We start from the raw sequence: 14,443 nt of genomic DNA, 5'->3' as shown, positions 1-14,443 counted from the left end.
ATCCCTTGGGTCATGGAAATTCACATCAAACGTAGCCTTTTCCATACAACTTGAAAGAACAAGTATTTCTCCAAAACAAACAGATCACACAAATGGTTAGCAATTAAGTTTATTAGCCATCTTTGTTAGCTATCCATCATCCATTCTCTATCCTTCCATATAATAGTTATCTCTCATCATCCAGTCTACGAATATTCAATAAAAGGTAATTAAATGTTACTTTAGCTGTTAGTTAAAAAACAAAAACAATAGTACAATTCCATAATTAAAGTGAAAGGTTTTTATAAAAGGTCAACACAGCTACAGATGATCTATTAAAGTCTGTAATTATTACCAGTACAATACGAAACACAATGAACTTTTAGATTTTCATGACAGCAAAATATCTAGCTTACCTCAAACCAAGCTACGAATCTAAAGTAAATGTGAAAGTTCAGCTGTTAAAGTTAAAGATAAAGACACCAGAATATGATATTTAAGAAGTCTTCACTGCTCTTCTTCATTGGCCATCTTCTCCCACCAGAGGCTCCATCACCTTTTTATCAGCTAAAATAAAGAACAGTGACGCATGCTTTAATATCAGAGCTGAGTACATTTCAAATATGACAGAATTGTTATGATTGTCATTTTTGGGTCATTTTTCTCATCTATGCCACAGTATTCAGCTCATACCGGGGCACTGAACAGGACCCTTGGTCAGAGAATCAGGAGTCTGAACGCCGCTCTTGTCCACACACCAGCACCACTCAGTCTCATCCCAGCACTGCTGGAGCTGGTAGTCCCCGTTCTCATCACACCTGGGGCGGAAGGACGGCAGGGAGCTCTTGGCCACCCCGGCGGCCTCCTTCAGGCACTGGGACAGGACACTGGGCTCTGTGGGACACGAATGAACAGAGCATACATGAGTGTGTGTGTGTGTGTGTGTGAGCAGAGGACATACAGATGCTGAGAACTAAAGCTGGTGTTTGACAATGACAAGATCTTGATACCTGGTTTGGCAGATGAGGAAGGGGAATCCTGAAATATAGAAAAAACAACACATGAGAGCTGTAGATGGCAGGATTTATATTATTGTATGTTTTTATATTTTTTATTTATCATTTCCTGTTTCTACACTACCGGTCAAAAGTTTGTAATAATTGCTATTTTTAAATGTTTTTCTTATACTTCCAAGAATGCATTTATCTGATCAAAAATATGGTAAAATGAAAGAACTGTTTTATATTTGAAAAACAAGTCATTTTAAAATAAAATTTCAGCGTGATTCCTCAAGCCTTCAGTGTCACATGAAATTCTTTGATGAAAAGAAAGTTCAAGAGAATAGCATTTATTTAAAATAGAAATCTCTTTTTAACATATAGAAATGTTATTAATGTATTTTCAATGCGTCGTTGCTGAATAAAAGTATATTCATTTCTTAATATTTTATTTAATTATTATTTTTTTTTCATTTAAATAATCTTGCTTACCTCAAAAAAAATCCACAAAAATATTAATCAGCAAAAAACTGTTTTCAGCATTGATAATAAGAAGTATTATTAATAACTGAGTAAATTTTAAATCAGCATATTAGAATGATTTCTGAAGGATCATGAAGAATGGAGTAATGATGCTGAAAATTCAGCTTTGCATCACAGGAATAAATGACACTTTAAAATAATATTAAATTAGAAAATTACATTTTAATAAAATTTCCCTATTTTACTGTATTTTGATCAAATAAATGCAGCATTGGTGAGAATAAGAGAATTCTTTCAAAAACATTAAAAAATGAATTATCCGAAAAACCCGTCTGAGCCCTAAAACTTGATTTGATTTTCGGACTCGATCCTGACACCACGTGGCCGCCGGTTCACATTACAACAAGATCAAGAGGAAATGAGTTTTACCTTCTCTTTGGTCGAGTCGTCAAGAGTCAGAGCGAGGGAGCTCATGGGGAGCTGCATTTTCATGGGAACACCTTGATTGCGCATGACTGCACAAAAAAGGGAAGAAAGCCAGAGTTAATAGGACATCTATGGTAATGGGTTAATGGTGACTGAAATGGTAGTCTGAACGGAAGCCCATAAGATGGTAATAGTTCTCTGACCAAACTTTTGGCTGAGCTCATGAAGGCGGTCGTTGCGTCTCTCGAGGGTGTTGAGCTGCTCTCTGTGGTTGTACACCATGTAAGCGGTGAAGGCCTGACCTGCGATCAGTATTCCAGCCAGCAGAGTCACTCCTGCCACCTTCAGGGCCTGACTGTTAGATCTGCTGGCAAACAGAGAATTATTTATAATTGGTTATATTCTGAGATTTCATAATGTACCATGTTTGTTTGTGTTGTTGAAATTTAATAACATAAAAATAAAAACAAATTTAAAATAAGAGTGCCATGCTGTGGTGGCGGCGTTTAGCAACAACACGAACAGATTATAACAAAGACGCCCGTTTGATCAACTTCGGTTTACATTATTCAAAACAAAAAACAGTCTAGAAAACAGAATAATAGAGCTTGGCCATTTAAAGGGATAGTCTAACCAAAAATGAAAGTTTTGTCAATATTTGCTCATCCACAAGTTGTTCCAAACCTGTATGAGTTTCTTTCTTCTTTCTTGAACACAAATGAAGATCGAGTGAAGAACGTCGGTAACCAAAGTACGGTTGACGGACATTTACTAGGGAAGTCAATGGGTGCAGTCAACTGTTACCGACATTCTTCAAAATATCTGCTTTTGTGTTCAACAGAAGAAAGAAAAAAAGAAAGAAAGAAACTTATACTGGTTTGGAAAAAACATGTGGGTGAGTAAATGATAACAAAAAATATTTTTTGGGGGGTGAAATATCATTTTAAGTTGTATTGAGTTATGAATACGCACTGTGTGCAATGATGTGATACGCAGAAACAAAAACATTGCGATGACAAAAAAACGCTTATATTTCTTACACAACACATTATAGCATATTTTTTATGAAGCTCTGCGAGTGAGGACTTCAAATGTATAGCGATGTTTTATGTTTTTACACAAATTTTCTGCTTATTTATGGAAGAAATCAGTAAAAAAAAAAAAAAAAAGCTCTCTACCAATCAAGGTATTTTCAACCACTTAGCAAATTTAGTTGACCTACATTTAGCATGTATAATTGAGAGAAACCAAGATTTGTTTATAAAAGAAATAAAAACCCAAAGTGTCCTCACCCTCCCTGGGGTCCCATGTTGATTGAAGTCTGCTCACTCGGAGCTCTGAGAAGCGGTCCGTCGGTGCTGTCGGTGGACATTTCGGATTTACTGTCAGGAACTTCTCAAAATGTTGCTAATTTGATCAGGGGATTTTTTTTTATAACAGCTCTCTAATATGAAAAAGTGAGAACTGAGAGTCTTGCAGTGTGACACTCGGATGAAAGTGTCTACAGAGCAGATTGAGGTCATTATTTCATTGGATAAGACGCGCTGCATCATCAGTTGTCAGACAAAAGTGAACTTGAATATACGGTTCCTCCTGTCTCTCATACTAGCCTTATGCATTCATTTTGTGAATTTCGAAGTGCGATTTTCAACATTTTAAGGAAATCTGTCAGTAATTTTCGAGGCGTAATCGATTTCGTGAGATTTAACTTATGCACAAAAAAACAAACAAAAAACGTTTGAAACATACTTACCAAATATAAATGTACAATAAAGCCATAAATAATGACAGTACTTATCTTTTGTTAATGTCTGACACGGATCATCATAATTAAACCAGATATAGTTATTTTTCTATTTTAAATTATTAAAATTACATATTAAAGTGCAACTTTCACTTTCACTCATCTTGTTTGTCCCTAGTGTTCGGTAAATTTCTCTAAAAAATGTATGAATTACTAGCCATTAATTATATCTTCAACGGTTTAATTAGATTACTGTACTAATTACTCTAAAAAGTATTGCATTACTTATTTTTTTCTAAATCCCATATCAACCTCGACCAGTTGAACAATACAGGAAAAGACATGCAACTCCTCTAATTCTTTCAAATAAACTATTGCATAAATGATTATGGTTATATAAAAAAAGAAAAACATACATTTTAACATTCAACGTTGAATTTTGATGTTTAATCCACTATTGTTTTATATAGAATTGATCTATAGTCTATATACAGTATTTAATGTAACTACATCGGAAGCAACTAATTAAATTACAAAAAAATTAAGAGTAATCCCTTGCTTTACTTTTCAAGAAAATTAAATCACAGTAAATACACCCAGCAGTTTGTCTCCCAACTCGGTACAGATGTACCCAATGACATTAAAAACCACTCAATTAGAGCATAATACAGGTTTTATGCAAGTGCCATACTTTGCAGTCTGATATTACTAGTAGAAGAGTCTAAAATTTCAAAAAACATTTCGTTTTTAAACTTTTTGCAGTTCGAATCACATCTTCAGTCTCCACGCGTCTTAGAATACCTTCTGCAATGAGGAAATTAAATGTTCTGGCATAATCTGAATAAGGATGTTTTCTTGGTATTCCCCTAGCATTCATTCATTTGGTTTCAAAACACACCAGAACATTATCCATTAAACCGGTTAGACATGTATAATCAGCTGAAGGAAGCCAAACACGGGAATCAATGCAATCATAAGAACTTGTGCTTCAGTGAAGACAGGAGGCAAAAGTATTATTTGACACTTTATTCTGAAAAAATCCAATAGTTTACAGACGACGTCCACGACGACCTCCCTTTCTGCGGGTGCTGTCTGATGGAATGGGGGTGACGTCCTCTGGAGAAGAAAGTGAAAGTGAATGAGACTTCCTCATGAAAAACTATTTTATAACCCACTGAACAGAGATCAGTCTTCATTAGATAAACGTACCGATACGGCCGATCTTCATGCCAGAACGAGCCAGAGCCCTCAGGGCAGACTGTGCCCCTGGTCCAGGTGTCTTGGTTCTTAAGGGGAGGGGGGAAAAGGAGCAAGTAAATCATGATGCAAGCCCATGTTCTTCATTCCCATAACCCCACACTCACACCATGACATTTCTCGTCAGTCCCTGTCGGTAAAGGTCTCACCTGTTTCCACCAGTGGCCCTCAGCTTGATGTGCAGGGCAGTAATACCCAGCTCCTTGCACCTCTGAGCCACATCCTGAGCCGCCAACATAGCAGCATAAGGGGAGGACTCGTCTCTGTCGGCCTTCACCTTCATCCCACCAGTAACACGGCAGATTGTTTCTCTGGAGATCAAGAGGAAGGAAAACTCAATCAGAAGATTATCACCAGGATGCAACATCAAAAAAAATCACATGAAAAGATTTCATTCACCCAAAAATGAAAAGTCAACATCACATGGTTAAAAAAAACAAACAAACAAAAACAATAGGCCTGTGTAAGAGGAAGACCAAAATTAAAGTCACTGAAGACCAGGGTTTTTATGGCAAAATGTGCAAGAACCATAGATGTTTAATGTAACTTCATCTCATGTCCACATGCCATCAATATAAAACCTTGTGTGATGAATCTAATGGCCATATTTAGGATATGAAATATTTGAGAACTAAAGGAAAAGGCTAAATTGTTAGTGAATGGAGTGAAACAGCCGGTTCTGGAAGTAAAAATCATCCCATTCATTTTCTCCAAATGGGAAAAAAAACCCACTATCAGCCTGCATTATTTCAACTTTATCTATATTATGTAAATCTTGTTGCAACAGTCAGGTTCCGGAACACAAAACATTCATTTTCTCAATAGGAATGTTGATTTTTAACAAACACTTAAATTCCTAACTCTTTCCCCACCATTTTCTGCAAAATTCACAAAGTTTTCCATCATTTATGACAACACTTCCCTGCCGTGGACAATGTTCTGGCAATGCATGTTTTCACTGTTATACAGTAGGGGGCGCTATCACATCTTCTGAAAGATTACTGAACCTCCTGATCAAAACACAGGTGAAGAGTAAGTAGAAACAAGCTTTATAAACATTACTTATGCATGTAGTATTTTAGACAAATGCGATTTTTTTGTTCAAAATGTTTGTTTTATAAAGAAAATTAAACTATAGATATATTGCATGTTCAGATATTCATGCAACAAAATACTCTGGGGGGTCATGACAATTGTGAAAATGATTAAAGCTGGCAGTGGCTGGCGACTTAAAACGCTGGCAGGGAAAGAGTTAAAGACAGAGCTACTGTGAGTTATGAGGTTGTTTATTAAATTTTTAACACCATGTTAGCATCGACGCTACATGCATGGCAAACACAATCCTTAATTTAAATTATTATAGAAAACATTTCAACTTGACATAATATAGAACATCTAAAATTATAGAACATTCGGGTTATACATTCTGAAATATTCCATGTAAACATGTTTTTAAAAAAGCATTTTCTAGCAGTATCATAAAAATTAGACCAACAGAATATGTTTAACACTCAAAGGAACTTGACACGAGAGGCAGAGGAACTTCGCCAATCGTTAGAAACCCATGTGTAAGTCTTGAGTGACCCAGTCGGCACCTAGTGAAGACAACTTGGTCATGTGTCGATTTGAAGTTATGGAAGACACTTTATACTGGGGTTTATTTTTTTATACAGTTCATTATTTTATATTCGTCCCATTCCTTCTGCCACTTGTTAGTGATGTATAAGCTAATTATCGGTCTGAAATTAGGTGGTATTTGGCAGTCAGATTCTTCATCCCTGCTGGCAGCCGTGTCCGCTCTCTCATTACCAGTCCGTCTAATGTGGCTACGAGGCTGTTACACCATAATATTCGCTTCTGCTGAAGCCGTTAGCCCCAATATTTTCAACTTAACTTTTGAAAAACTATATTACCCATGATGTAGCACAGAAAAATCCACCAATCAGAGTCACCACAATCAAAATACACAAAAAAAGTCCTTAATCTCCTCACACTCCCATGAATCACTGCAAATAACGTAATAGAGTCACCCTACACTCAAAATTCTTGTTTGTATATACACATTTTGCAAAACTATATACGTGTGTGTGTGTGTGTGTGTGTGTGTGTACATATTAGGGCTGGGCGATATATCGATATAAAAAATATATCGATATATTTTTAAATGCGATATGAAATTAGACCATATCGCATATATCGATATAGTTCAAATTTGCGCTCCGCTCCCCGCGCCTCCGCTCCTCCTTTTCCACTCTGCGTGCGTGTTTAGAGCATGTTATGTTATGAGAGGCGAATCATGACTACTTCAGAAAACCCAGCACAATAGGAACTACCAGGCAGTGAGATAAGTGTACGCTAAAATAAAGTCTTTCACCTCAGAAAAGCGGATTTTCTTGTCCTGTCAGCCGTTATCCTGTTCTCGTAGCGCACACTCAATTGCACGCGCAAATGCGGCGGCGCGCGCAGTGTATCGCCTCACTGATCAAGTGCAAAAGAAACTACGAGCATGCAACGCCGTTACGTTGTAAATTACACGAAATAAAAGTAATGCAGGGATGATTTTCATTCTATTCACCAGGAGCAGTTTCCATGTTTCATTGACAGTTCTTGTTAGTATTGTGTATTCACCATGGTAACTGTCGTTTCCATATTAACCCTAAAATGCCACTATTTTTCTTTGTGTTATTTTTTATATTTTTAAATGACTGTAGTGGCTCATACCAACATTGCATTAACAAAAACTAGTTTGGGACTGCTATTTAATAGCTTTAGCATAGGCCTAATGTTTATTTATTAGTACTAGTCTTTACTATTAGTCATATCCTTACAATTCATGTTAAGTAAAGGGGAAAAGTATATATATATATATATATATATATATATATATATATATATATATATATATATATATATATATATGTATTTTTATATATATGTATTTTTATATATATGTATATATATAGGCAAATTATAACATGTTTACACAAAATTTGTTTATATATATTCAATGTAATTATTATGATTTTTGTCATAATCGTGCAGACCTAAGGTGAAGAAACCTGTTTATTATTTATTCATTTGATTTTGCAACTGTTCACTGAAATAGCCGGTTTCAATTAAACTACTTGTGACATGTCATATTTGGCTTTGACTGAACATTTGCTCTCACTTTGCGGGAAAAATATCGGGATATATATCGTATATCGATATTCAGCCTAAATATATCGGGATATGACTTTTGGTCCATATCGCCCAGCCCTAGTACATATATATAAATATATATATATATATATATATATATATATATATATATATATATATATAATATATATATATACATATACACACACATCAAAATGTTTAAATTAGTAGGTTTATGTTACTCAGTTTAATTTGATTTTGCAATGCTTCATGGGATTGTAGTTCTTTTCCTCACTAAAGCCGTACACTAAAGTAAAAGTCTTGCTCCTTTGTATTTCTGTCCGATTTTCAAATACTTTTAGCTTCAAATAAAAATGTGGAATATTCCGATTCACCTCGTAAGCTGGTTGGCTTGGTTCATGGCTTATAACACTTTTTAAAAAAAACCCTATGAGATAAGTGAATGGACACATTTCCAGAACTAAGACTTCAAAAGTGGACAGGCACAGTTGCCCTCTTTAATGGGTAAACATTTTGGATTGTTCATCACACAAAGCTAAAACGCAGGGCTTAACATACATATGATATGAATACATATGATTATGATGCCTAATTTTGGAGCGTCCCAGTCTACTTTCACTAATTACACAGAATAAATATATTATTTGTGGTGAAAATCATACAGGTTTGAAATGAGAGGGCGACCAAGTTAAAACATTCATTTTGGGTAAACTACAATAAGGGTTGAGAAATTAAAATAGTTGAACATGAATATAGTTTTCAATGTACACTTCCCTGCGCATTTATAAAAAAAAAAACAATTGCTTTGCTGGTATCTGTGCTTTTAATTTGCATACAGATTTTATTCCACATTTTAGGGTTACTTACTTGCCGGAGAGGTCAGTGACATGCACAAAGGTGTCGTTGAAGGATGCGAAAATGTGGCAGACTCCAAAAACATTCTCGCCTTCGGCAACCTGAGGTCCCAGACTGATGACCTGCTCTTCCTTCTTTTCCTTACCCTTGCGAGGTGCCATAGCTGAAAAACATCCATATTCAACAGTCAGATCAGCATGATATGAAAAACACCCAGCGTCTCATAATAAAGTTGAACACGGTCTCTCTTATTGACATGCTCTTCTAATGCTTTCGTAAAGACCTGCTGGTGTACGACTGCGCGTTTAAACTAGTTAGTCATAGCATTATAAACTGACTTAATTGAACGTTAACTGCTGACTATATCATGAAATATTAAGGGAAAAAAATCCAGAAAGGCCAAAGGATCCACCGACATGTATTTAATCGCCAAAGCTGCGTTACCAAACCTAGAGCACGTTCAGCATTAAAACGTTTAAGATATTTTTTAACGAAGACGTTTGATTTGTGCGAGAAATTAAGCTTATTTCCCCACACATACTGTAAAGCAGTCGAGTATATCTGTAACTGTAGCGGCTCGTGCAGCGGCGCTGGGCAGAGCAATATGGTGCAGGACCCCGCTACAGCAACACTGATAATCCGCTTAAAATACTGCATTTATCACCATTTATGGGAGTAATATCACGTTTTACTGGTGCTTGAGATGATTGGGGACGTTACAGAAGTTCGATTTTATATTTCACACTTTTTATAAAGGTAGGATTTAAACGGATTGTAACAGTGTTCTCTTACCTATGTGTGTCTCTAATCGAGGCCGAAACAGGAAAGGAAAGAGAAATCGCTGCCGGGTTGAAAGTTCAACCTCTACAAGCGGAAGTAAAAGTACATAGAATAAAAGTCCCCTATGTATACTCCTCATATGCTCGGAACCAGTCTCAAGTTGCACGGGTATATTTGTGGAAATAGCCAACAATACATTGTAAGGGTCAAAATGATCGATTTGTCTTTTATGCCAAAAATCATTAGGATATTAAGTAAAGATCATGTTCCATGAATATATTTTGTAAATTTCCTACCGTAAATATATAAAACATTTATTTTTGTGAGTGAATGCAGCTAAATCGCGAACATAAATGGACAACTTTAAAGGCGATTTTCTCAATGTTTAGATTATTACACCCTCAGATTCCAGATTTTCAAATAGTTGCATCTCGGTCAAATATTGTCCTAAATCTTACATCAATGGAAAGCTTATTTGTTCAGCTTTCAGGTGATACATAAATCCCAATTTAATTATTTTTTTTTACCCATGTGACTGGTTTTGTACTCTTGTTTGTAAAAAAAAAAATATATGTATGGTTCTCAAAAAAAAGATAGATAGATAGATAGATAGATAGGTGCTGTCCGTATAACCCCATTTATGCCTCAGTTATTTATTTTTGCATGATTATGATTTATTTTGCTTAATTTATTCACGTTATGTAAGTCATTAACTCTTGCTCGCTTTACTGCTTTTATCTGGTAAGAATAAATCATTTAGTTTTTTTACTATGACAAATAATTAAACATCTTAACAGTTCCCTCGTGCAACATTGTAAAAGCCATGAATTTACACCTATCCACATATTAATAATCATTTAATAAAATCAATTTTTATTAATTTGCTGATACAGACATTTATATTGCAGCACTTTTCAACCCATACAATAATTTACTGCAACTACTGTCATGAAATAAAATCTTTTTTTTTTTTTTGTAAGAGTCAACAAAAATACTGTTTGTAAGCAGCAAGAGATATTTCTTTTCAGTTTCTTTTTTCCCCAGTGTCATGTTTTGCAACAAGTATGTATATGATATATATTACGCCGTTATGGAAAACTTCCCCAACATTAAATCACATCTAACAACCAGACAATTTCACCATCCATAGGCTACACCCTTCTGACAAAATCTGACATTTTTCAGTATGGTTTAATTCTCCAAAAAGTAAGAGACTTCATTAAAATGACGAATGTCCTCTAGGACAGCACATGCGTCTATATCGCATGTTCATGTACTAAAACAAATCACACAAGCCATATATACTGTGGCCATACAGTGTGCAGCCTTCCAAATGTAAATGAACAGTCTGTGGTTAATGTAGCGGCTCATTGGCAGTGTCAGAATGATGGAGTGTACAGCTCTGGCCAATATGCACTCTGCTTTGATGAGCGTGTGATGTGGATGCAAGCCATGCTCACAGATGCCCCGCCGCTGCTGACAGATTGAGATGCAGCTGTAGTTTATGTTTGTTTTAAATATCAAACCAACCAGCGACACGCCAATGTTTCATGGGACAAGGATCAGCTGTAAGTCTGCTAATCCACATGGAAAGAGGCTTCTTTTGAGAATGAAGATAAACATTTTCGGTGACATAAAATTACATCCAAATGAAGCTACAAAAGGCTATTTTGGCCCTAGGATTTGTATCCAAAATATTGTGTACTTGTTCCGTTTTAAAGAGAAATTTCAGGCTGTAATTGTTCATTATTCTTAACATAAAATATATTGTTTTATGTAAAGTTTCTTTATAAATATATAATAAAAATTATTGTAAAAAATAATGGTGGTGATGCGTGTTAATTTCATAATTTCAAGGTGATTTTAATCCTTTATTTCATTTTTTATTGTTTAGATGTTCCAAATAAGGTGGTAATAATCACAAAATTCTACATTATTTATAAAGTGTCATTACTCATTATTGCTCTCTTCTCTTTCCTTACCCGCACTAGATAACATTTCACTTCAAAAGTGCTCTTAGTGTTGGAGGTTTCACACCTATGCGCCGCCTGGTGACCAATCTTCACTGATTTTACATCCCATCAGTCAGAGCAGAGTGTGAAGGTTGAATTAGCAGAGCTGTACATAAAATACTGCAATCCACACAACATAATGGGAGACATATCAGAGTTCAAAAGAGGACAAATTGTTGGTGGCTCATGTGACCAGGACAGCAAGTCTTTGGTGTATCAAGAGCTATGGTGTCCAATGTCGGCATACCACCACACGAGAACAAACCACATCCGACAGAGTAACTGTCGACGCAAGAGGAAGCTGTCTGAAAGTGATGTCCAGGTACTAACCCAGATTGTATCCAAAAAACATAAAACCACAGCTGCCCAACTCCCTGCAGGATCAAATGCACACCTCGACTCTCCTGTTTTACCAAACGGTTCATCAGGAACTCCATATTTATGGTCGGGCTGCTATAGCCAAACTTTGGTCACTTGTTCCAATGCCAAATGTCGCTTTCATTGGTACCAACAGTGCAAATCTTGGACTGTGGACAATGTGAAACATGTGTTGTTCTCTGATGAGCCCACCTTCACTCTCTTTCCCACATCCGTGGGAGTTACGGTGTGGAGAAGCCCTAAAGAGGCTTAACACCAGGCTGCAATATCATGGCATTCCCTACTGTGCTTGATGGGCGAGTCACTGCCAAGGACTAACGAACCATTCTGGAGGACCATGTGCACCTAATGGTTCAAACATTGTACCCTGAAGGGGGTGCTGAGTATCAGCATGATAATACGAAGTTGAACATCTCCCATGGCCTGCACAGTCAACAGATCAAAATATTTTTGAGCCACTTTGGGATATTTTGGAGGAGCAAGTCAGAAAACGTTTCCCTCCAGCAGCATCACATAGTGACCTGGGGCCGTATTCACAAAGAATTTTAAGGCTAAAAGTAGCTCCTAACTGGCGAATTTAGGAGCAACTCCTAAAAATAATGGGCGTGTCACTCGTAACTTTAGGACTCCTAATTGTTTTTGACTAAGAGTAATTCACGAAGCATTTTAGCCCTAAAAGTAGCACCTAAGCCCGGGACAGCTTAAAAGAAGTCGAGAGGACTCCTAACTCACTAAGTATTCACAAACCGCTTTTTGTGGCATTTCACGTTGCGATGTTTTGAAATGCGTATGCGGCGGCTACAGGAGCTTCCAATCGCGAGGGAACAATTTTGCAATAACGCCACCAACTACAACCAAAACTAGGCTACTCATTGCATGTAGACTAATTGTAACGTTTCATTGTGAATCAAATTAAAATGTCCTTCTCTTTGCAAACGTAGGCAGAGGCATATAGTGACAGATTAATTCAATAATGTTGCAAAGATATTGCATCAATCCATATGTTTCTTTAGGCTACTAGGCTATTTGTTTGGCCTTATTCTTTATTCATTTAGGCTATTTATTCAGTTATTCATCATCTTCCGTCCTTCGCACTACTTGTGTAGCGCACGCATTCTCAGACGTCACCTGTCACCTGTCACTCATCATCGTAGGGAAGGTGTTTGGAATCATTCCCGCGTTACAATCATCAGCCAATCAAGGTGGTCACTTCAGTCAAGCTCGTGCATGAGTAATGATGTCATCCATAGCAACGAAGACTCACTCTTATGCTGGGTACACACCAAAAGATTTTTTACATCTTATAAGATTTTCAAAATGTGATAGACCACAAACATGAGGACAAAAAATCCTAGATTTAAGCGTTTTGCTCCTATTGAGATTGAGGAGTTGTCGTCACGGTATAGAGCCCCTCCCCCGATCCGCCATGTTGGCAGGATTCCAGCGGCAAAACATCATTGTTTACGTGTGTTGTTAACTCGGTAGTAGAGGAGGTTTTCGCAATTCCGCACTGTTTTACCATGCCTGGAAGTAAAAACTGCTCCAGTGTTTGTTACAAGAAGCCAAGCGCCGACATTAGGCATTTCTCAATAGCAAGTACGCAAAGTTCGGACTTAAATGCCAAGTCCAGCTCAGGAGAATGACTCCCGAGGAAGCGCGTCACTCAGCTCGCTCTGCTACTCCGGTTATCTCTGTATGTACATTTTAGGCAACAATAAAACGAAATCTGTTATAAAACACTACACTGCCTCTTTTCGTTTTCATTTAAAGAAATCTTAAACATTACACAAATGTGGTTCAGGCAACGCATATTTATTATATTCACTACATGTAACGTTAGCATATTTATAACAAAACTTTTTTTTTAAATTGTTATATTTAAATTGTTCTTTTCGTTTAAATTTTAAAAATATTAAACTTATTAATATGGTTCAGGCAATATATTATGTGCATTTGTACTCTGATCATCACTGTAATAAAATTTTAAAAAAAAAATACAAAACTAAACCCTGTCTCTTTTTGTTGAATTTCAGTTTTATCAATAATAGCCATTATAAAAGTAAGTAGCCTATAAGTAAAAAGTACAAGAAGCTATACAATAAGAAATAAAGCAAACGATTCAGTCAAACATACAAAGTCAGCGCTCTAGTCTAACAACAACGGTAAAGTTAAATAGCCTAAATATAAAGTTATGAAATTTCACTTAGCCCTCAGTTTGGCCAGGGAACAAGATTCACAAGACCAAAGATCGCCCGTTAGGTCAACACAAGACGAATTATATCTCATGTTATCTTCTCTAAATACCGTTGTTTTGAGCTTGGTGTGAGCTTGTTCCTGTAAGGTCCCTTTTCTTTCGCTTTATCTTTTTG

General features: G+C 36.3%; 2 protein-coding genes across 3 annotated transcripts; both read right to left on the bottom strand.

Moving 5' to 3' along the window:
• Positions 1-93: 93 nt before the first annotated feature.
• On the bottom strand, positions 94-3,422 carry cd74b (CD74 molecule, major histocompatibility complex, class II invariant chain b). Of its 2 annotated transcripts, none has more exons than XM_079898451.1 (6): positions 3,179-3,422; positions 2,090-2,250; positions 1,890-1,975; positions 990-1,017; positions 673-873; positions 94-546 (listed from the first exon to the last, which is right to left on the bottom strand). In XM_079898451.1, the coding sequence occupies exons 1-6, from the start codon at positions 3,256-3,258 to the stop codon at positions 500-502; spliced, it is 603 nt and encodes a 200-aa protein (XP_079754577.1). In that variant the 5' UTR covers positions 3,259-3,422; the 3' UTR covers positions 94-499. The 2 variants fall into 2 exon arrangements, with proteins under 2 accessions (XP_079754577.1, XP_079754576.1); XM_079898450.1 differs by having other exon boundaries at positions 2,090-2,253; positions 3,179-3,391.
• A 1,219-nt stretch (positions 3,423-4,641) lies between these two features.
• On the bottom strand, positions 4,642-9,795 carry rps14 (ribosomal protein S14). Its single transcript, XM_079848087.1, has 5 exons — positions 9,697-9,795; positions 8,917-9,067; positions 5,037-5,198; positions 4,840-4,916; positions 4,642-4,746 (listed from the first exon to the last, which is right to left on the bottom strand). Exons 2-5 carry the CDS (start codon positions 9,063-9,065, stop codon positions 4,679-4,681), a joined length of 456 nt encoding a protein of 151 aa, XP_079704213.1. The 5' UTR covers positions 9,066-9,067; positions 9,697-9,795; the 3' UTR covers positions 4,642-4,678.
• Positions 9,796-14,443: the final 4,648 nt, after the last annotated feature.

Source organism: Squalius cephalus (genome assembly GCF_949319135.1).
Source record: "Squalius cephalus genome assembly, chromosome: 17".
NCBI classification, from domain to species: domain Eukaryota; kingdom Metazoa; phylum Chordata; class Actinopteri; order Cypriniformes; family Leuciscidae; genus Squalius; species Squalius cephalus.
The sequence above is the reverse complement of the archived record's forward strand: the minus strand, read 5'-3'. Positions and strand labels throughout refer to the sequence as shown.